Genomic DNA, 24,363 nt, shown 5'->3' with positions numbered 1-24,363 from the left:
AGCCACCACTAACATTGAGTGGCTGCTGCCAACACACTGTCATTGACACTGACCCAACTCCAGCCACTTTAATAATGGGATTGATGGGAAATTATGTAAATATATCACTAGCCACTTTAAACAATGCTACCTTATATAATGTTACTTACCCTACATTATTCATCTCATATGCATACGTATATACTGTACTCTACATCATCGACTGCATCCTTATGTAATACATGTATCACTAGCCACTTTAACTATGCCACTTTGTTTACTTTGTCTACATACTCATCTCATATGTATATACTGTACTCGATACCATCTACTGTATGCTGCTCTGTACCATCACTCATTCATATATCCTTATGTACATATTCTTTATCCCCTTACACTGTGTATAAGACAGTAGTTTTGGAATTGTTAGTTAGATTACTTGTTGGTTATCACTGCATTGTCAGAACTAGAAGCACAAGCATTTCGCTACACTCGCATTAACATCTGCTAACCATGTGTATGTGACAAATAAAATTTGATTTGATTTGATGTCAGGTAGTCCTGGGGCATAGTAACTGAAAGGTTGCAAGATCGAAACCCCGAACTGACAAGGTAAAAATCTGTTGTTCTGCCCCTGAACAAGGCAGGTAACCCACTGTTCCTAGGCTGTCATTGAAAATAAGAATTTGTTCTTAACTGACTTAGTTAGCCGAGTAAAATAAAAATGACCCATTAGGTAAAAGCAGGCTCTGTCCACTGTCCATCTAGTTGATAATCCCCATTCATTTTGCCATGTGCCATTCTGTGTCTGCAATGTCTATTTCTTTATCCCAAAATACTTGCGAAGTGCAACACCATACAAATTGCTCTTCATTGTAGAATAAAAAGTGTGAGCTTTTGAGCAATATGACATGTGTTGATGCACAACGACTTCTGTCACATCGCCTTCGCTCCCTTAATCTTGGTTCACAGCATTCGCTGCTACACGAGGGGACATGCTCATATTTCCACATGACTGACAATGAAAGTCAGACACAAAGACAGACACAAACACGATTCCCTTTACAATGGATCAGATTATGCAGGGGGACCGAACAAAGGTGGAGTTATTGATTCAATCGCTCTTTGGAGGAAAGATGCATCTTCTCTCTTTGCCATCGTCTCTGTTTCGTCTCTATATTGAGACATGAGTACTGCTTCACGCTCCTGTGAGAAGCTTCCCATGAAGCTAATTACTGACAGTGTTAAGGGTCCAAAGTGGCACCCTATTCCCTAAGTAGTGCCCATGGGCCCTGGTCAAAAGTAGTGCACTAATTTAGTGAATAGGGTGCTAGATGTGACGCAGGAGTGTGACAGTGTAGTGCCAGTTTCAGGTCCTCTCCAGGAACCTCCGTTTTCCTCACAAACACAACAAGAGAGAAAGGAAATTAACACAGATACTGAGCATGCTGTGGTATTTTTATTTCACAGACAGTACTTTAATATAATTACAACATTTCTTAAAAGCATCTATTTCATTCGGGGCTTGAGTGCAGTTAGTTTCTTCGGAGGTATACCAGTCAGAGTACCTCAGATATTGCGGCAAGTCTAAGTCACACATCCCTTATTCTTCTCCCTGGCTCCAGCACACTAGTCTAAAGCAGGGGGACAACTAGATTCAGCCGCAGGCCAATTTCTGTCATTTGCACACTGCAAATTGACCAAAAGCAAGCTCAAAACAGACTGTATTTGATAATAACAATCATTTCATACCTTGATTACATTGAGACACCATCACATATGTCTCTCTCTACATTTCTGGGAATACTTGGGAACAAATGTTCCTGAATTACATTTTTGGGCTGAATTCCTGGCGATGCTACTCTTTTTTCACTAAAAACTTTGGCGGGCCAAACAAAATCACTTGTGGGATGGTTTTTCCCTGCGGCTTGCCTGTTGCCGACCCCTGGTCTAAAGTGTCTTTCTCCCTCGTCGCCTTTCTTCATCTGCACTGATGAATTGGACATATCTGTGGGGTGTCCACTGTGTGAAATGAAACGTCTCGCTTGAATACGTGAGTAAATGAGACTAACCTGTCCTGTAAAAATACAGGTTCAATGAAGAAAAACAAACAGAGTATATGAAGGAGAGGAGACAAGGAAAGAGACACTTTAAACTATTGAGATGCACCACCTCCCTCTCTGGTCAGTATGGGAGCATCCAGTCTACTCCTTCACTTCTTCAATCCTTCCTCCTGGATGTCGAACTGTCTGTTGGGCTTGGTGGACTCCAGCATCAGCTCATACAGCTGTCCCACCTGCTCGTCCTGGAACAGTTTGAGATCCCCCTCCGACAGCTCTGCTCCAAACTCCACCTTCTTCAAACGGTCCCTAGCAGACTCAAGCACCTGGGTCTGCAAGGTGTCACGGTAGTTCTAGAGCAGAGACAGAGAAGGAACATTTAGACTGTCCTGGTAGTTCTAGAGCAGAGACAGAGAAGGAACATTTAGACTGTCCTGGTCGTTCTAGAGCAGAGACAGGGAAGGAACATTTAGACTGTCCTGGTAGTTCTAGAGCAGAGACAGGGAAGGAACATTTAGACTGTCCTGGTAGTTCTAGAGCAGAGACAGGGAAGGAACATTTAGACTGTCCTGGTCGTTCTAGAGCAGAGACAGGGAAGGAACATTTAGACTGTCCTGGTCGTTCTAGAGCAGAGACAGGGAAGGAACATTTAGACTGTCCTGGTAGTTCTAGAGCAGAGACAGGGAAGGAACATTTAGACTGTCCTGGTCGTTCTAGAGCAGAGACAGGGAAGGAACATTTAGACTGTCCTGGTCGTTCTAGAGCAGAGACAGGGAAGGAACATTTAGACTGTCCTGGTCGTTCTAGAGCAGAGACAGAAGGAACATTTAGACTGTCCTGGTCGTTCTAGAGCAGAGACAGGGAAGGAACATTTAGACTGTCCTGTTAGTTCTAGAGCAGAGACAGGGAAGGAACATTTAGACTGTCCTGGTAGTTCTAGAGCAGAGACAGAAGGAACATTTAGACTGTCCTGGTAGTTCTAGAGCAGAGACAGAGAAGGAACATTTAGACTGTCCTGGTAGTTCTAGAGCAGAGACAGGGAAGGAATATTTAGACTGTCCTGGTAGTTCTAGAGCAGAGACGGGGAAGAAACATTTAGACAGTCCTGGTAGTTCTAGAGCAGAGACAGAGAAGGAACATTTAGACAGTCCTGGTAGTTCTAGAGCAGAGACAGAGAAGGAACATTTAGACTGTCCTGGTAGTTCTAGAGCAGAGACAGGGAAGGAACATTTAGACTGTCCTGGTAGTTCTAGAGCAGAGACAGAGAAGGAACATTTAGACTGTCCTGGTAGTTCTAGAGCAGAGACAGGGAAGGAACATTTAGACAGTCCTGGTAGTTCTAGAGCAGAGACAGAGAAGGAACATTTAGACTGTCCTGGTAGTTCTAGAGCAGAGACAGGGAAGGAACATTTAGACAGTCCTGGTAGTTCTAGAGCAGAGACAGAGAAGGAACATTTAGACTGTCCTGGTAGTTCTAGAGCAGAGACGGGAAGGAACATTTAGACTGTCCTGGTAGTTCTAGAGCAGAGACGGGGAAGAAACATTTAGACAGTCCTGGTAGTTCTAGAGCAGAGACAGAGAAGGAACATTTAGACTGTCCTGGTAGTTCTAGAGCAGAGACAGGGAAGAAACATTTAGACTGTCCTGGTAGTTCTAGAGCAGAGACAGGGAAGGAACATTTAGACTGTCCTGGTAGTTCTAGAGCAGACACGGGAAGAAACATTTAGACAGTCCTGGTAGTTCTAGAGCAGAGACAGAGAAGGAACATTTAGACTGTCCTGGTAGTTCTAGAGCAGAGACAGGGAAGAAACATTTAGACTGTCCTGGTAGTTCTAGAGCAGAGACAGGGAAGGAACATTTAGACTGTCCTGGTAGTTCTAGAGCAGAGACAGAGAAGGAACATTTAGACTGTCCTGGTAGTTCTAGAGCAGAGACAGGGAAGGAACATTTAGACTGTCCTGGTAGTTCTAGAGCAGAGACGGGGAAGGAACATTTAGACTGTCCTGGTAGTTCTAGAGCAGAGACGGGAAGAAACATTTAGACTGTCCTGGTAGTTCTAGAGCAGAGACAGAGAAGGAACATTTAGACTGTCCTGGTAGTTCTAGAGCAGAGACGGGAAGGAACATTTAGACTGTCCTGGTAGTTCTAGAGCAGAGACGGGGAAGGAACATTTAGACTGTCCTGGTAGTTCTAGAGCAGAGACGGGGAAGAAACATTTAGACTGTCCTGGTAGTTCTAGAGCAGAGACAGAGAAGGAACATTTAGACTGTCCTGGTAGTTCTAGAGCAGAGACGGGGAAGGAACATTTAGACTGTCCTGGTAGTTCTAGAGCAGAGACAGAGAAGGAACATTTAGACTGTCCTGGTAGTTCTAGAGCAGAGACAGGGAAGGAACATTTAGACTGTCCTGGTAGTTCTAGAGCAGAGACGGGGAAGGAACATTTAGACTGTCCTGGTAGTTCTAGAGCAGAGACGGGGAAGAAACATTTAGACTGTCCTGGTAGTTCTAGAGCAGAGACAGAGAAGGAACATTTAGACTGTCCTGGTAGTTCTAGAGCAGAGACGGGGGAAGGAACATTTAGACTGTCCTGGTAGTTCTAGTGCAGAGACGGGGAAGAAACATTTAGACAGTCCTGGTAGTTCTAGAGCAGAGACGGGGAAGAAACATTTAGACTGTCCTGGTAGTTCTAGAGCAGAGACAGAGAAGGAACATTTAGACTGTCCTGGTAGTTCTAGAGCAGAGACGGGGAAGGAACATTTAGACTGTCCTGGTAGTTCTAGAGCAGAGACAGAGAAGGAACATTTAGACTGTCCTGGTAGTTCTAGAGCAGAGACAGAGAAGGAACATTTAGACTGTCCTGGTAGTTCTAGAGCAGAGACGGGGAAGGAACATTTAGACTGTCCTGGTAGTTCTAGAGCAGAGACGGGGAAGGAACATTTAGACTGTCCTGGTAGTTCTAGAGCAGAGACAGAGAAGGAACATTTAGACTGTCCTGGTAGTTCTAGAGCAGAGACGGGGAAGGAACATTTAGACTGTCCTGGTAGTTCTAGAGCAGAGACAGAGAAGAAACATTTAGACTGTCCTGGTAGTTCTAGAGCAGAGACAGGGAAGGAACATTTAGACTGTCCTGGTAGTTCTAGAGCAGAGACAGGGAAGGAACATTTAGACTGTCCTGGTAGTTCTAGAGCAGAGACAGGGAAGGAACATTTAGACTGTCCTGGTAGTTCTAGAGCAGAGACAGGGAAGAAACATTTAGACTGTCCTGGTAGTTCTAGAGCAGAGACAGGGAAGGAACATTTAGACTGTCCTGGTAGTTCTAGAGCAGAGACAGGGAAGGAACATTTAGACTGTCCTGGTAGTTCTAGAGCAGAGACAGGGAAGGAACATTTAGACTGTCCTGGTAGTTCTAGAGCAGAGACAGGGAAGGAACATTTAGACTGTCCTGGTAGTTCTAGAGCAGAGACGGGGAAGGAACATTTAGACTGTCCTGGTAGTTCTAGAGCAGAGACAGGGAAGGAACATTTAGACTGTCCTGGTAGTTCTAGAGCAGAGACAGGGAAGGAACATTTAGACTGTCCTGGTAGTTCTAGAGCAGAGACAGGGAAGGAACATTTAGACTGTCCTGGTAGTTCTAGAGCAGAGACAGGGAAGGAACATTTAGACTGTCCTGGTAGTTCTAGAGCAGAGACAGGGAAGGAACATTTAGACTGTCCTGGTAGTTCTAGAGCAGAGACAGGGAAGGAACATTTAGACTGTCCTGGTAGTTCTAGAGCAGAGACAGAAGGAACATTTAGACTGTCCTGGTAGTTCTAGAGCAGAGACAGAGAAGGAACATTTAGACTGTCCTGGTAGTTCTAGAGCAGAGACGGGGAAGAAACATTTAGACAGTCCTGGTAGTTCTAGAGCAGAGACAGGAAGGAACATTTAGACTGTCCTGGTCGTTCTAGAGCAGAGACAGAAGGAACATTTAGACTGTCCTGGTCGTTCTAGAGCAGAGACAGAGAAGGAACATTTAGACTGTCCTGGTAGTTCTAGAGCAGAGACAGAGAAGGAACATTTAGACTGTCCTGGTAGTTCTAGAGCAGAGACAGGGAAGGAACATTTAGACTGTCCTGGTAGTTCTAGAGCAGAGACAGAGAAGGAACATTTAGACTGTCCTGGTAGTTCTAGAGCAGAGACAGAGAAGGAACATTTAGACTGTCCTGGTAGTTCTAGAGCAGAGACAGGGAAGGAACATTTAGACTGTCCTGGTAGTTCTAGAGCAGAGACAGAGAAGGAACATTTAGACTGTCCTGGTAGTTCTAGAGCAGAGACAGAAGGAACATTTAGACTGTCCTGGTAGTTCTAGAGCAGAGACAGAAGGAACATTTAGACTGTCCTGGTAGTTCTAGAGCAGAGACAGGGAAGGAACATTTAGACTGTCCTGGTAGTTCTAGAGCAGAGACAGAAGGAACATTTAGACTGTCCTGGTAGTTCTAGAGCAGAGACAGAGAAGGAACATTTAGACTGTCCTGGTAGTTCTAGAGCAGAGACAGGGAAGGAATATTTAGACTGTCCTGGTAGTTCTAGAGCAGAGACAGGGAAGAACATTTAGACTGTCCTGGTAGTTCTAGAGCAGAGACAGAGAAGGAACATTTAGACTGTCCTGGTAGTTCTAGAGCAGAGACAGAGAAGGAACATTTAGACTGTCCTGGTAGTTCTAGAGCAGAGACAGAGAAGGAACATTTAGACTGTCCTGGTAGTTCTAGAGCAGAGACAGGGAAGGAACATTTAGACTGTCCTGGTAGTTCTAGAGCAGAGACAGAGAAGGAACATTTAGACTGTCCTGGTAGTTCTAGAGCAGAGACAGAAGGAACATTTAGACTGTCCTGGTAGTTCTAGAGCAGAGACAGGGAAGGAACATTTAGACTGTCCTGGTCGTTCTAGAGCAGAGACAGAGAAGGAACATTTAGACTGTCCTGGTAGTTCTAGAGCAGAGACAGAGAAGGAACATTTAGACTGTCCTGGTAGTTCTAGAGCAGAGACAGGGAAGGAACATTTAGACTGTCCTGGTAGTTCTAGAGCAGAGACAGAAGGAACATTTAGACTGTCCTGGTAGTTCTAGAGCAGAGACAGAGAAGGAACATTTAGACTGTCCTGGTAGTTCTAGAGCAGAGACGGGGAAGAAACATTTAGACAGTCCTGGTAGTTCTAGAGCAGAGACAGAGAAGGAACATTTAGACTGTCCTGGTAGTTCTAGAGCAGAGACAGAAGGAACATTTAGACTGTCCTGGTAGTTCTAGAGCAGAGACAGAAGGAACATTTAGACTGTCCTGGTAGTTCTAGAGCAGAGACAGGGAAGGAACATTTAGACTGTCCTGGTAGTTCTAGAGCAGAGACAGAGAAGGAACATTTAGACTGTCCTGGTAGTTCTAGAGCAGAGACAGAGAAGGAACATTTAGACTGTCCTGGTAGTTCTAGAGCAGAGACAGAGAAGGAACATTTAGACTGTCCTGGTAGTTCTAGAGCAGAGACAGAGAAGGAACATTTAGACTGTCCTGGTAGTTCTAGAGCAGAGACAGAGAAGGAACATTTAGACTGTCCTGGTAGTTCTAGAGCAGAGACAGAGAAGGAACATTTAGACTGTCCTGGTAGTTCTAGAGCAGAGACAGAGAAGGAACATTTAGACTGTCCTGGTAGTTCTAGAGCAGAGACAGGGAAGGAACATTTAGACAGTCCTGGTAGTTCTAGAGCAGAGACAGGGAAGAAACATTTAGACTGTCCTGGTAGTTCTAGAGCAGAGACAGGGAAGAAACATTTAGACTGTCCTGGTAGTTCTAGAGCAGAGACAGAGAAGGAACATTTAGACTGTCCTGGTAGTTCTAGAGCAGAGACAGAAGGAACATTTAGACTGTCCTGGTAGTTCTAGAGCAGAGACAGAAGGAACATTTAGACTGTCCTGGTAGTTCTAGAGCAGAGACAGAGAAGGAACATTTAGACTGTCCTGGTAGTTCTAGAGCAGAGACAGAAGGAACATTTAGACTGTCCTGGTAGTTCTAGAGCAGAGACAGAGAAGGAACATTTAGACTGTCCTGGTAGTTCTAGAGCAGAGACAGGGAAATAAAGGATCATTAAGACAATTCGGTCATAACCATGTCATAACAGCTGACAACTTGTCACAATATGGTCGTAACACTGTCATGACCTATATATTTACACCTGTTGTGACATATATTGCGTTTTATGCCTGGTTATGACACCTACATAAGAGTGTCAAAACCCACATTTATTCAAATGTGTTTTTTTCCCTGCCAAGAAGATTCCTTTCTTTTGAAAGTTTGTTTCTTAAATTATTTGTTTTTGTTGTACTGAATTCTTTAGAGTCAAGTGTTTACACTTGCCACTGTCAAGAAGCATTATGACCATCCTGTGTCACTTTACTTGGACTAAGAAGATGTGCTTTTTGACAGTGTCATAATGCATTATGACCATCAATCATAAGCCACCCAGGCCTATCCCGTACATGGCCTTATGTCAGTCATCAGTCAAAAAGAGGGTGTTTTGTCCTAATCCTGAAATCTGCTCCTGCATTCATCCCAGTCATCAGAAGCAGAGCAGTGAGGTAGCTGCATGTCTGACATCAATGTGTGCACAATTACAATGATCATTTAATATGGTCCATTTCTGAAAATGCTATATAACATAAACATACTACTGATCAGTAGGCTATGGTGTAATGGAATGTTTTGCCTTGTGTGGTAGGTTTTAAAAACTCTTATGTAGGTGTCAAAACCAGCCATAAAAATCACAGCATGTTGTCACAACAACTATAAATACATGTGTCATGACAGTGTTTTTATTTATTTTATTTAGTTCTCTGGCGGTCATGATATTTTGTCAGCTGGTTACTGTCATGCAAAATACATCCGTTCTCACGGTAACTGACCGTTAATTAACAACATGTTGAGCATCTCCAGGCCTCCATGCATACAAGCCACTGAGGTGTGCTTTTAGAACATCTACATTTTAAAAAGTCTAATAAATCTATTTAATATACACCATCACAATACATACATTATTTATTTTATTCAGGTCTAAAGAAACATGATATGAAGAAAATGTATTTCAGAAGAACAGAATATGAGTTGGTCTACTGTATGTTACCTGGCTATGTGCCATGCCATAGACTGTAGACTTGTTCAGTTAGCAGACAAGATATGTTTATAAGTCCCGTGGCATTATTTTATATTATATGATTTTATAATAATAAGAATATTATTGAACTTAGCTGAATAAAATAGAAAGGATATTTATCCCATTCCGGAGCGAGTGTGCTATGAAGTGGCTATGTTGAGTGTAAAAGTGATCATTTGAAACAGGTCCTATATGCTAGATTTAAAGTTATTTGGCAACTTTAGTTGTGAATGATACAAACCTTACAATGCCTTTAGAAATCAAAAGATATATGGGCTGCATGAAGCGACAAGAGACTATTAATGACTTGAGAAAGTCCTCATCAAGTGATAGATCATAATTTCACCCATCAGATTATTCTCAATTTAATCTCGTATTTGCTAATACGTTGAATTTGTTTTGATTTAGAATGGCCCATTATTAAATGAGCAGGAAGAGTGGCAGGGGGAAAAAAGACAGATCTGCATGCAATCTAATAGCGAATGGAGGCCGCGTGCTCTCCCACCGGTCCATTTTGTAGGCAACTTCAGTTTTATAGCGGAGCATGTGTTTAATATGAGCAGCTGAGAAATAAATATAACTCTTATTTCACTCCACACATTACCACTGTTTGAGGAGTATGCTCTCACTGTCTAAACAGGTGATATTCCTGTTTGAGGAGTATGCTCTCACTGTCTCAACAGGTGATATTCCTGTTTGAGGAGCATGCTCTCACTGTCTAAACAGGTGATATTCCTGTTTGAGGAGCATGCTCTCACTGTCTCAACAGGTGATATTCCTGTTTGAGGAGTATGCTCTCACTGTCTAAACAGGTGATATTCCTGTTTGAGGAGTATGCTCTCACTGTCTCAACAGGTGATATTCCTGTTTGAGGAGCATGCTCTCACTGTCTCAACAGGTGATATTCCTGTTTGAGGAGCATGCTCTCACTGTCTCAACAGGTGATATTCCTGTTTGAGGAGCATGCTCTCACTGTCTCAACAGGTGATATTCCTGTTTGAGGAGTATGCTCTCACTGTCTCAACAGGTGATATTCCTGTTTGAGGAGTATGCTCTCACTGTCTCAACAGGTGATATTCCTGTTTGAGGAGCATGCTCTCACTGTCTCAACAGGTGATATTCCTGTTTGAGGAGCATGCTCTCACTGTCTCAACAGGTGATATTCCTGTTTGAGGAGCATGCTCTCACTGTCTCAACAGGTGATATTCCTGTTTGAGGAGTATGCTCTCACTGTCTCAACAGGTGATATTCCTGTTTGAGGAGTATGCTCTCACTGTCTCAACAGGTGATATTCCTGTTTGAGGAGCATGCTCTCACTGTCTCAACAGGTGATATTCCTGTTTGAGGAGCATGCTCTCACTGTCTCAACAGGTGATATTCCTGTTTGAGGAGCATGCTCTCACTGTCTCAACAGGTGATGTTCCTGTTTGAGGAGTATGCTCTCACTGTCTCAACAGGTGATGTTCCTGTTTGAGGAGTATGCTCTCACTGTCTCAACAGGTGATATTCCTGTTTGAGGAGCATGCTCTCACTGTCTCAACAGGTGATATTCCTGTTTGAGGAGCATGCTCTCACTGTCTCAACAGGTGATATTCCTGTTTGAGGAGTATGCTCTCACTGTCTCAACAGGTGATATTCCTGTTTGAGGAGCATGCTCTCACTGTCTCAACAGGTGATGTTCCTGTTTGAGGAGTATGCTCTCACTGTCTCAACAGGTGATGTTCCTGTTTGAGGAGCATGCTCTCACTGTCTCAACAGGTGATATTCCTGTTTGAGGAGTATGCTCTCACTGTCTCAACAGGTGATATTCCTGTTTGAAGAGTATGCTCTCACTGTCTCAACAGGTGATATTCCTGTTTGAGGAGCATGCTCTCACTGTCTCAACAGGTGATATTCCTGTTTGAGGAGCATGCTCTCACTGTCTCAACAGGTGATATTCCTGTTTGAGGGCATATCTCACTGTCTCAACAGGTGATATTCCTGTTTGAGGAGTATGCTCTCACTGTCTCAACAGGTGATGTTCCTGTTTGAGGAGTATGCTCTCACTGTCTCAACAGGTGATATTCCTGTTTGAGGAGCATGCTCTCACTGTCTCAACAGGTGATATTCCTGTTTGAGGAGTATGCTCTCACTGTCTCAACAGGTGATATTCCTGTTTGAGGAGCATGCTCTCACTGTCTCAACAGGTGATATTCCTGTTTGAGGAGCATGCTCTCACTGTCTCAACAGGTGATATTCCTGTTTGAGGAGCATGCTCTCACTGTCTCAACAGGTGATATTCCTGTTTGAGGAGTATGCTCTCACTGTCTCAACAGGTGATATTCCTGTTTGAGGAGTATGCTCTCACTGTCTCAACAGGTGATATTCCTGTTTGAGGAGCATGCTCTCACTGTCTCAACAGGTGATATTCCTGTTTGAGGAGCATGCTCTCACTGTCTCAACAGGTGATATTCCTGTTTGAGGAGCATGCTCTCACTGTCTCAACAGGTGATATTCCTGTTTGAGGAGCATGCTCTCACTGTCTCAACAGGTGATATTCCTGTTTGAGGAGCATGCTCTCACTGTCTCAACAGGTGATATTCCTGTTTGAGGAGCATGCTCTCACTGTCTCAACAGGTGATATTCCTGTTTGAGGAGCATGCTCTCACTGTCTCAACAGGTGATATTCCTGTTTGAGGAGCATGCTCTCACTGTCTCAACAGGTGATATTCCGGTTTGAGGAGTATGCTCTCACTGTCTCAACAGGTGATATTCCTGTTTGAGGAGCATGCTCTCACTGTCTCAACAGGTGATATTCCTGTTTGAGGAGCATGCTCTCACTGTCTCAACAGGTGATATTCCTGTTTGAGGAGCATGCTCTCACTGTCTCAACAGGTGATATTCCTGTTTGAGGAGCATGCTCTCACTGTCTCAACAGGTGATATTCCTGTTTGAGGAGTATGCTCTCACTGTCTCAACAGGTGATATTCCTGTTTGAGGAGCATGCTCTCACTGTCTCAACAGGTGATATTCCTGTTTGAGGAGCATGCTCTCACTGTCTCAACAGGTGATATTCCTGTTTGAGGAGTATGCTCTCACTGTCTCAACAGGTGATATTCCTGTTTGAGGAGCATGCTCTCACTGTCTCAACAGGTGATATTCCTGTTTGAGGAGTATGCTCTCACTGTCTCAACAGGTGATATTCCTGTTTGAGGAGCATGCTCTCACTGTCTCAACAGGTGATATTCCTGTTTGAGGAGCATGCTCTCACTGTCTCAACAGGTGATATTCCTGTTTGAGGAGCATGCTCTCACTGTCTCAACAGGTGATATTCCTGTTTGAGGAGTATGCTCTCACTGTCTCAACAGGTGATGTTCCTGTTTGAGGAGCATGCTCTCACTGTCTCAACAGGTGATATTCCTGTTTGAGGAGTATGCTCTCACTGTCTCAACAGGTGATATTCCTGTTTGAGGAGTATGCTCTCACTGTCTCAACAGGTGATATTCCTGTTTGAGGAGTATGCTCTCACTGTCTCAACAGGTGATATTCCTGTTTGAGGAGCATGCTCTCACTGTCTCAACAGGTGATATTCCTGTTTGAGGAGTATGCTCTCACTGTCTCAACAGGTGATATTCCTGTTTGAGGAGTATGCTCTCACTGTCTCAACAGGTGATATTCCTGTTTGAGGAGCATGCTCTCACTGTCTCAACAGGTGATATTCCTGTTTGAGGAGTATGCTCTCACTGTCTCAACAGGTGATATTCCTGTTTGAGGAGCATGCTCTCACTGTCTCAACAGGTGATATTCCTGTTTGAGGAGCATGCTCTCACTGTCTCAACAGGTGATATTCCTGTTTGAGGAGCATGCTCTCACTGTCTCAACAGGTGATATTCCTGTTTGAGGAGTATGCTCTCACTGTCTCAACAGGTGATATTCCTGTTTGAGGAGCATGCTCTCACTGTCTCAACAGGTGATATTCCGGTTTGAGAGTATGCTCTCACTGTCTCAACAGGTGATATTCCTGTTTGAGGAGCATGCTCTCACTGTCTCAACAGGTGATATTCCTGTTTGAGGAGCATGCTCTCACTGTCTCAACAGGTGATATTCCTGTTTGAGGAGCATGCTCTCACTGTCTCAACAGGTGATATTCCTGTTTGAGGAGCATGCTCTCACTGTCTCAACAGGTGATATTCCTGTTTGAGGAGTATGCTCTCACTGTCTCAACAGGTGATATTCCTGTTTGAGGAGCATGCTCTCACTGTCTCAACAGGTGATATTCCTGTTTGAGGAGCATGCTCTCACTGTCTCAACAGGTGATATTCCTGTTTGAGGAGTATGCTCTCACTGTCTCAACAGGTGATATTCCTGTTTGAGGAGCATGCTCTCACTGTCTCAACAGGTGATATTCCTGTTTGAGGAGTATGCTCTCACTGTCTCAACAGGTGATATTCCTGTTTGAGGAGCATGCTCTCACTGTCTCAACAGGTGATATTCCTGTTTGAGGAGCATGCTCTCACTGTCTCAACAGGTGATATTCCTGTTTGAGGAGCATGCTCTCACTGTCTCAACAGGTGATATTCCTGTTTGAGGAGCATGCTCTCACTGTCTCAACAGGTGATATTCCTGTTTGAGGAGTATGCTCTCACTGTCTCAACAGGTGATATTCCTGTTTGAGGAGTATGCTCTCACTGTCTCAACAGGTGATATTCCTGTTTGAGGAGTATGCTCTCACTGTCTCAACAGGTGATATTCCTGTTTGAGGAGTATGCTCTCACTGTCTCAACAGGTGATATTCCTGTTTGAGGAGCATGCTCTCACTGTCTCAACAGGTGATATTCCTGTTTGAGGAGTATGCTCTCACTGTCTCAACAGGTGATATTCCTGTTTGAGGAGTATGCTCTCACTGTCTCAACAGGTGATATTCCTGTTTGAGGAGTATGCTCTCACTGTCTCAACAGGTGATATTCCTGTTTGAGGAGCATGCTCTCACTGTCTCAACAGGTGATATTCCTGTTTGAGGAGTATGCTCTCACTGTCTCAACAGGTGATATTCCTGTTTGAGGAGTATGCTCTCACTGTCTCAACAGGTGATATTCCTGTTTGAGGAGCATGCTCTCACTGTCTCAACAGGTGATATTCCTGTTTGAGGAGTATGCTCTCACTGTCTCAACAGGTGATATTCCTGTTTGAGGAGCATGCTCTCACTGTCTCAACAGGTGATATTCCTGTTTGAGGAGCATGCTCTCACTGTCTCAACAGGTGATATTCCTGTTTGAGGAGCATGCTCTCACTGTCTCAACAGGTGATATTCCTGTTTGAGGAGCATGCTCTCACTGTCTCAACAGGTGATATTCCTGTTTGAGGAGTATGCTCTCACTGTCTCAACAGGTGATATTCCTGTTTGAGGAGCATGCTCTCACTGTCTCAACAGGTGATATTCCGGTTTGAGGAGTATGCTCTCACTGTCTCAACAGGTGATATTCCTGTTTGAGGAGCATGCTCTCACTGTCTCAACAGGTGATATTCCTGTTTGAGGAGCATGCTCTCACTGTCTCAACAGGTGATATTCCTGTTTGAGGAGCATGCTCTCACTGTCTCAACAGGTGATATTCCTGTTTGAGGAGCATGCTCTCACTGTCTCAACAGGTGATATTCCTGTTTGAGGAGTATGCTCTCACTGTCTCAACAGGTGATATTCCTGTTTGAGGAGCATGCTCTCACTGTATCAACAGGTGATATTCCTGTTTGAGGAGCATGCTCTCACTGTCTCAACAGGTGATATTCCTGTTTGAGGAGTATGCTCTCACTGTCTCAACAGGTGATATTCCTGTTTGAGGAGCATGCTCTCACTGTCTCAACAGGTGATATTCCTGTTTGAGGAGTATGCTCTCACTGTCTCAACAGGTGATATTCCTGTTTGAGGAGCATGCTCTCACTGTCTCAACAGGTGATATTCCTGTTTGAGGAGCATGCTCTCACTGTCTCAACAGGTGATATTCCTGTTTGAGGAGCATGCTCTCACTGTCTCAACAGGTGATATTCCTGTTTGAGGAGCATGCTCTCACTGTCTCAACAGGTGATGTTCCTGTTTGAGGAGCATGCTCTCACTGTCTCAACAGGTGATATTCCTGTTTGAGGAGCATGCTCTCACTGTCTCAACAGGTGATGTTCCTGTTTGAGGAGCATGCTCTCACTGTCTCAACAGGTGATGTTCCTGTTTGAGGAGCATGCTCTCACTGTCTCAACAGGTGATGTTCCTGTTTGAGGAGCATGCTCTCACTGTCTCAACAGGTGATATTCCTGTTTGAGGAGTATGCTCTCACTGTCTCAACAGGTGATGTTCCTGTTTGAGGAGCATGCTCTCACTGTCTCAACAGGTGATATTCCTGTTTGAGGAGTATGCTCTCACTGTCTCAACAGGTGATATTCCTGTTTGAGGAGCATGCTCTCACTGTCTCAACAGGTGATATTCCTGTTTGAGGAGCATGCTCTCACTGTCTCAACAGGTGATATTCCTGTTTGAGGAGCATGCTCTCACTGTCTCAACAGGTGATATTCCTGTTTGAGGAGCATGCTCTCACTGTCTCAACAGGTGATATTCCTGTTTGAGGAGCATGCTCTCACTGTCTCAACAGGTGATATTCCTGTTTGAGGAGCATGCTCTCACTGTCTCAACAGGTGATATTCCTGTTTGAGGAGTATGCTCTCACTGTCTCAACAGGTGATATTCCTGTTTGAGGAGTATGCTCTCACTGTCTCAACAGGTGATATTCCTGTTTGAGGAGCATGCTCTCACTGTCTCAACAGGTGATATTCCTGTTTGAGGAGCATGCTCTCACTGTCTCAACAGGTGATATTCCTGTTTGAGGAGCATGCTCTCACTGTCTCAACAGGTGATATTCCGGTTTGAGGAGTATGCTCTCACTGTCTCAACAGGTGATATTCCTGTTTGAGGAGCATGCTCTCACTGTCTCAACAGGTGATATTCCTGTTTGAGGAGCATGCTCTCACTGTCTCAACAGGTGATATTCCTGTTTGAGGAGCATGCTCTCACTGTCTCAACAGGTGATATTCCTGTTTGAGGAGCATGCTCTCACTGTCTCAACAGGTGATATTCCTGTTTGAGGAGTATGCTCTCACTGTCTCAACAGGTGATATTCCTGTTTGAGGAGCATGCTCTCACTGTCTCAACAGGTGATATTCCTGTTTGAGGAGCATGCTCTCACTGTCTCAACAGGTGATATTCCTGTTTGAGGAGCATGCTCTCACTGTCTCAACAGGTGATATTCCTGTTTGAGAGTATGCTCTCACTGTCTCAACAGGTGATATTCCTGTTTGAGAGTATGCTCTCACTGTCTCAACAGGTGATATTCCTGTTTGAGGAGCATGCTCTCACTGTCTCAACAGGTGATATTCCTGTTTGAGGAGCATGCTCTCACTGTCTCAAGAGGTGATATTCCTGTTTGAGGAGCATGCTCTCACTGTCTCAACAGGTGATGTTCCTGTTTGAGGAGCATGCTCTCACTGTCTCAACAGGTGATGTTCCTGTTTGAGGAGTATGCTCTCACTGTCTCAACAGGTGATATTCCTGTTTGAGGAGTATGCTCTCACTGTCTCAACAGGTGATATTCCTGTTTGAGGAGTATGCTCTCACTGTCTCAACAGGTGATATTCCTGTTTGAGGAGCATGCTCTCACTGTCTCAACAGGTGATATTCCTGTTTGAGGAGCATGCTCTCACTGTCTCAACAGGTGATATTCCTGTTTGAGGGATGCATGCTCTCACTGTCTCAACAGGTGATATTCCTGTTTGAGGAGCATGCTCTCACTGTCTCAACAGGTGATATTCCTGTTTGAGGAGCATGCTCTCACTGTCTCAACAGGTGATATTCCTGTTTGAGGAGCATGCTCTCACTGTCTCAACAGGTGATATTCCTGTTTGAGGAGCATGCTCTCACTGTCTCAACAGGTGATATTCCTGTTTGAGGAGCATGCTCTCACTGTCTCAACAGGTGATATTCCTGTTTGAGGAGCATGCTCTCACTGTCTCAACAGGTGATATTCCTGTTTGAGGAGCATGCTCTCACTGTCTCAACAGGTGATATTCCTGTTTGAGGAGCATGCTCTCACTGTCTCAACAGGTGATATTCCTGTTTGAGGAGCATGCTCTCACTGTCTCAACAGGTGATATTCCTGTTTGAGGAGCATGCTCTCACTGTCTCAACAGGTGATATTCCTGTTTGAGGAGCATGCTCTCACTGTCTCAACAGGTGATATTCCTGTTTGAGGAGCATGCTCTCACTGTCTCAACAGGTGATATTCCTGTTTGAGGAGCATGCTCTCACTGTCTCAACAGGTGATATTCCTGTTTGAGGAGCATGCTCTCACTGTCTCAACAGGTGATATTCCTGTTTGAGGAGCATGCTCTCACTGTCTCAACAGGTGATATTCCTGTTTGAGGAGCATGCTCTCACTGTCTCAACAGGTGATATTCCTGTTTGAGGAGCATGCTCTCACTGTCTCAACAGGTGATATTCCTGTTTGAGGAGCATGCTCTCACTGTCTCAACAGGTGATATTCCTGTTTGAGGAGCATGCTCTCACTGTCTCAACAGGTGATATTCCTGTTTGAGGAGTATGCTCTCACTGTCTCAACAGGTGATATTCCTGTTTGAGGAGTATGCTCTCACTGTCTCAACAGGTGATATTCCTGTTTGAGGAGTATGCTCTCACTGTCTCAACAGGTGATATTCCTGTTTGAGGAGCATGCTCTCACTGTCTCAACAGGTGATATTCCTGTTTGAGGAGTATGCTCTCACTGTCTCAACAGGTGATATTCCTGTTTGAGGAGCATGCTCTCACTGTCTCAACAGGTGATATTCCTGTTTGAGGAGTATGCTCTCACTGTCTCAACAGGTGATATTCCTGTTTGAGGAGTATGCTCTCACTGTCTCAACAGGTGATATTCCTGTTTGAGGAGTATGCTCTCACTGTCTCAACAGGTGATATTCCTGTTTGAGGAGTATGCTCTCACTGTCTCAACAGGTGATATTCCTGTTTGAGGAGCATGCTCTCACTGTCTCAACAGGTGATATTCCTGTTTGAGGAGCATGCTCTCACTGTCTCAACAGGTGATATTCCTGTTTGAGGAGCATGCTCTCACTGTCTCAACAGGTGATATTCCTGTTTGAGGAGCATGCTCTCACTGTCTCAACAGGTGATATTCCTGTTTGAGGAGCATGCTCTCACTGTCTCAACAGGTGATATTCCTGTTTGAGGAGCATGCTCTCACTGTCTCAACAGGTGATATTCCTGTTTGAGGAGCATGCTCTCACTGTCTCAACAGGTGATATTCCTGTTTGAGGAGCATGCTCTCACTGTCTCAACAGGTGATGTTCCTGTTTGAGGAGCATGCTCTCACTGTCTCAACAGGTGATGTTCCTGTTTGAGGAGTATGCTCTCACTGTCTCAACAGGTGATGTTCCTGTTTGAGGAGTATGCTCTCACTGTCTCAACAGGTGATGTTCCTGTTTGAGGAGCATGCTCTCACTGTCTCAACAGGTGATATTCCTGTTTGAGGAGTATGCTCTCACTGTCTCAACAGGTGATATTCCTGTTTGAAGAGTATGCTCTCACTGTCTCAACAGGTGATATTCCTGTTTGAGGAGCATGCTCTCACTGTCTCAACAGGTGATATTCCTGTTTGAGGAGCATGCTCTCACTGTCTCAACAGGTGATATTCCTGTTTGAGGAGCATGCTCTCACTGTCTCAACAGGTGATATTCCTGTTTGAGGAGCATGCTCTCACTGTCTCAACAGGTGATATTCCTGTTTGAGGAGCATGCTCTCACTGTCTCAACAGGTGATATTCCTGTTTGAGGAGTATGCTCTCACTGTCTCAACAGGTGATATTCCTGTTTGAGGAGTATGCTCTCACTGTCTCAACAGGTGATATTCCTGTTTGAGGAGCATGCTCTCACTGTCTCAACAGGTGATATTCCTGTTTGAGGAGTATGCTCTCACTGTCTCAACAGGTGATATTCCTGTTTGAGGAGTATGCTCTCACTGTCTCAACAGGTGATATTCCTGTTTGAGGAGCATGCTCTCACTGTCTCAACAGGTGATATTCCTGTTTGAGGAGTATGCTCTCACTGTCTCAACAGGTGATATTCCTGTTTGAGGAGCATGCTCTCACTGTCTCAACAGGTGATATTCCTGTTTGAGGAGCATGCTCTCACTGTCTCAACAGGTGATATTCCGGTTTGAGGAGCATGCTCTCACTGTCTCAACAGGTGATATTCCTGTTTGAGGAGCATGCTCTCACTGTCTCAACAGGTGATATTCCTGTTTGAGGAGCATGCTCTCACTGTCTCAACAGGTGATATTCCTGTTTGAGGAGCATGCTCTCACTGTCTCAACAGGTGATATTCCTGTTTGAGGAGCATGCTCTCACTGTCTCAACAGGTGATATTCCTGTTTGAGGAGCATGCTCTCACTGTCTCAACAGGTGATATTCCTGTTTGAGGAGCATGCTCTCACTGTATCAACAGGTGATATTCCTGTTTGAGGAGCATGCTCTCACTGTCTCAACAGGTGATATTCCTGTTTGAGGAGTATGCTCTCACTGTCTCAACAGGTGATATTCCTGTTTGAGGAGCATGCTCTCACTGTCTCAACAGGTGATATTCCTGTTTGAGGAGCATGCTCTCACTGTCTCAACAGGTGATATTCCTGTTTGAGGAGCATGCTCTCACTGTCTCAACAGGTGATATTCCTGTTTGAGGAGCATGCTCTCACTGTCTCAACAGGTGATATTCCTGTTTGAGGAGCATGCTCTCACTGTCTCAACAGGTGATATTCCTGTTTGAGGAGCATGCTCTCACTGTCTCAACAGGTGATATTCCTGTTTGAGGAGCATGCTCTCACTGTCTCAACAGGTGATATTCCTGTTTGAGGAGCATGCTCTCACTGTCTCAACAGGTGATATTCCTGTTTGAGGAGTATGCTCTCACTGTCTCAACAGGTGATATTCCTGTTTGAAGAGTATGCTCTCACTGTCTCAACAGGTGATATTCCTGTTTGAGGAGTATGCTCTCACTGTCTCAACAGGTGATATTCCTGTTTGAGGAGTATGCTCTCACTGTCTCAACAGGTGATATTCCTGTTTGAGGAGTATGCTCTCACTGTCTCAACAGGTGATATTCCTGTTTGAGGAGTATGCTCTCACTGTCTCAACAGGTGATATTCCTGTTTGAGGAGCATGCTCTCACTGTCTCAACAGGTGATATTCCTGTTTGAGGAGCATGCTCTCACTGTCTCAACAGGTGATATTCCTGTTTGAGGAGCATGCTCTCACTGTCTCAACAGGTGATATTCCTGTTTGAGGAGCATGCTCTCACTGTCTCAACAGGTGATATTCCTGTTTGAGGAGCATGCTCTCACTGTCTCAACAGGTGATATTCCTGTTTGAGGAGCATGCTCTCACTGTCTCAACAGGTGATATTCCTGTTTGAGGAGCATGCTCTCACTGTCTCAACAGGTGATATTCCTGTTTGAGGAGTATGCTCTCACTGTCTCAACAGGTGATATTCCTGTTTGAGGAGCATGCTCTCACTGTCTCAACAGGTGATATTCCTGTTTGAGGAGCATGCTCTCACTGTCTCAACAGGTGATATTCCTGTTTGAGGAGTATGCTCTCACTGTCTCAACAGGTGATATTCCTGTTTGAGGAGCATGCTCTCACTGTCTCAACAGGTGATATTCCTGTTTGAGGAGTATGCTCTCACTGTCTCAACAGGTGATATTCCTGTTTGAGGAGCATGCTCTCACTGTCTCAACAGGTGATATTCCTGTTTGAGGAGCATGCTCTCACTGTCTCAACAGGTGATATTCCTGTTTGAAGAGTATGCTCTCACTGTCTCAACAGGTGATATTCCTGTTTGAGGAGTATGCTCTCACTGTCTCAACAGGTGATATTCCTGTTTGAGGAGTATGCTCTCACTGTCTCAACAGGTGATATTCCTGTTTGAGGAGTATGCTCTCACTGTCTCAACAGGTGATATTCCTGTTTGAGGAGTATGCTCTCACTGTCTCAACAGGTGATATTCCTGTTTGAGGAGCATGCTCTCACTGTCTCAACAGGTGATATTCCTGTTTGAGGAGCATGCTCTCACTGTCTCAACAGGTGATATTCCTGTTTGAGGAGCATGCTCTCACTGTCTCAACAGGTGATATTCCTGTTTGAGGAGCATGCTCTCACTGTCTCAACAGGTGATATTCCTGTTTGAGGAGCATGCTCTCACTGTCTCAACAGGTGATATTCCTGTTTGAGGAGCATGCTCTCACTGTCTCAACAGGTGATATTCCTGTTTGAGGAGCATGCTCTCACTGTCTCAACAGGTGATATTCCTGTTTGAGGAGCATGCTCTCACTGTCTCAACAGGTGATATTCCTGTTTGAGGAGCATGCTCTCACTGTCTCAACAGGTGATATTCCTGTTTGAGGAGCATGCTCTCACTGTCTCAACAGGTGATGTTCCTGTTTGAGGAGCATGCTCTCACTGTCTCAACAGGTGATATTCCTGTTTGAGGAGTATGCTCTCACTGTCTCAACAGGTGATATTTCTGTTTGAAGAGTATGCTCTCACTGTCTCAACAGGTGATATTCCTGTTTGAGGAGCATGCTCTCACTGTCTCAACAGGTGATATTCCTGTTTGAGGAGCATGCTCTCACTGTCTCAACAGGTGATATTCCTGTTTGAGGAGCATGCTCTCACTGTCTCAACAGGTGATATTCCTGTTTGAGGAGCATGCTCTCACTGTCTCAACAGGTGATATTCCTGTTTGAGGAGCATGCTCTCACTGTCTCAACAGGTGATATTCCTGTTTGAGGAGTATGCTCTCACTGTCTCAACAGGTGATATTCCTGTTTGAGGAGCATGCTCTCACTGTCTCAACAGGTGATATTCCTGTTTGAGGAGCATGCTCTCACTGTCTCAACAGGTGATATTCCTGTTTGAGGAGCATGCTCTCACTGTCTCAACAGGTGATATTCCTGTTTGAGGAGTATGCTCTCACTGTCTCAACAGGTGATATTCCTGTTTGAGGAGCATGCTCTCACTGTCTCAACAGGTGATATTCCTGTTTGAGGAGTATGCTCTCACTGTCTCAACAGGTGATATTCCTGTTTGAGGAGCATGCTCTCACTGTCTCAACAGGTGATATTCCTGTTTGAGGAGTATGCTCTCACTGTCTCAACAGGTGATATTCCTGTTTGAGGAGCATGCTCTCACTGTCTCAACAGGTGATATTCCTGTTTGAGGAGCATGCTCTCACTGTCTCAACAGGTGATATTCCTGTTTGAGGAGTATGCTCTCACTGTCTCAACAGGTGATATTCCTGTTTGAGGAGTATGCTCTCACTGCGTGACAGGTGATATTCCTGTTTGAGGAGTATGCTCTCACTGTCTCAACAGGTGATATTCCTGTTTGAGGAGTATGCTCTCACTGCGTGACAGGTGATATTCCTGTTTGAGGAGCATGCTCTCACTGTCTCAACAGGTGATATTCCTGTTTGAGGAGCATGCTCTCACTGTCTCAACAGGTGATATTCCTGTTTGAGGAGTATGCTCTCACTGTCTCAACAGGTGATATTCCTGTTTGAGGAGTATGCTCTCACTGCGTGACAGGTGATATTCCTGTTTGAGGAGTATGCTCTCACTGTCTCAACAGGTGATATTCCTGTTTGAGGAGTATGCTCTCACTGCGTGACAGGTGATATTCCTGTTTGAGGAGCATGCTCTCACTGTCTCAACAGGTGATATTCCTGTTTGAGGAGCATGCTCTCACTGTCTCAACAGGTGATATTCCTGTTTGAGGAGCATGCTCTCACTGTCTCAACAGGTGATATTCCTGTTTGAGGAGTATGCTCTCACTGCGTGACAGGTGATATTCCTGTTTGAGGAGTATGCTCTCACTGTCTCAACAGGTGATATTCCTGTTTGAGGAGTATGCTCTCACTGTGTGACAGGTGATATTCCCGTTTGAGGAGCATGCTCTCACTGTCTCAACATGTGATATTCCTGTTTGAGGAGCATGCTCTCACTGTGTGACAGGTGATATTCCTGTTTGAAGAGTATGCTCTCACTGTCTCAACAGGTGATATTCCTGTTCGAGGAGTATGCTCTCACTGTCTCAACAGGTGATATTCCTGTTTGTGGAGTATGCTCTCACTGTCTCAACAGGTGATATTCCTGTTTGAGGAGCATGCTCTCACTGTCTCAACAGGTGATATTCCTGTTTGAGGAGCATGCTCTCACTGTCGCAACAGGTGATATTCCTGTTTGAGGAGCATGCTCTCACTGTCTCAACAGGTGATATTCCTGTTTGAGGAGCATGCTCTCACTGTCGCAACAGGTGATATTCCTGTTTGAGGAGCATGCTCTCACTGTCTCAACAGGTGATATTCCTGTTTGAGGAGCATGCTCTCACTGTCTCAACAGGTGATATTCCTGTTTGAGGAGCATGCTCTCACTGTCTCAACAGGTGATATTCCTGTTTGAGGAGCATGCTCTCACTGTCTCAACAGGTGATATTCCTGTTTGAGGAGCATGCTCTCACTGTCTCAACAGGTGATATTCCTGTTTGTGGAGTATGCTCTCACTGTCTCAACAGGTGATATTCCTGTTTGAGGAGCATGCTCTCACTGTCTCAACAGGTGATATTCCTGTTTGAGGAGTATGCTCTCACTGTCTCAACAGGTGATATTCCTGTTTGAGGAGCATGCTCTCACTGTCTCAACAGGTGATATTCCTGTTTGAGGAGTATGCTCTCACTGTCTCAACAGGTGATATTCCTGTTTGAGGAGCATGCTCTCACTGTCTCAACAGGTGATATTCCTGTTTGTGGAGTATGCTCTCACTGTCTCAACAGGTGATATTCCTGTTTGAGGAGCATGCTCTCACTGTCTCAACAGGTGATATTCCTGTTTGAGGAGCATGCTCTCACTGTCTCAACAGGTGATATTCCTGTTTGAGGAGTATGCTCTCACTGTCTCAACAGGTGATATTCCTGTTTGAGGAGTATGCTCTCACTGCGTGACAGGTGATATTCCTGTTTGAGGAGTATGCTCTCACTGTCTCAACAGGTGATATTCCTGTTTGAGGAGTATGCTCTCA

The 24,363-nt window shown here is 44.8% G+C and overlaps 1 protein-coding gene across 1 annotated transcript in view; it reads right to left on the bottom strand.

The window, feature by feature from the left end:
* Window positions 1-1,423: 1,423 nt before the first annotated feature.
* sdhaf3 (succinate dehydrogenase complex assembly factor 3) overlaps window positions 1,424-24,363 on the bottom strand; it is a 36,271-nt gene continuing 13,331 nt past the window's right edge. Inside the window, exon 2 of the mRNA XM_052470115.1 lies at window positions 1,424-2,392. Within this exon, the coding sequence (XP_052326075.1) occupies window positions 2,192-2,392 (201 nt within the window). The 3' untranslated portion in view covers window positions 1,424-2,191. The remainder of the gene's footprint in view (window positions 2,393-24,363) is intronic.

The sequence above is a fragment of the Oncorhynchus keta genome, chromosome 19, assembly GCF_023373465.1.
Source record: "Oncorhynchus keta strain PuntledgeMale-10-30-2019 chromosome 19, Oket_V2, whole genome shotgun sequence".
Lineage (NCBI taxonomy): Eukaryota > Metazoa > Chordata > Actinopteri > Salmoniformes > Salmonidae > Oncorhynchus > Oncorhynchus keta.
Note: the sequence above shows the minus strand (reverse complement) of the source record. Positions and strands in the feature narration are given on the sequence as shown.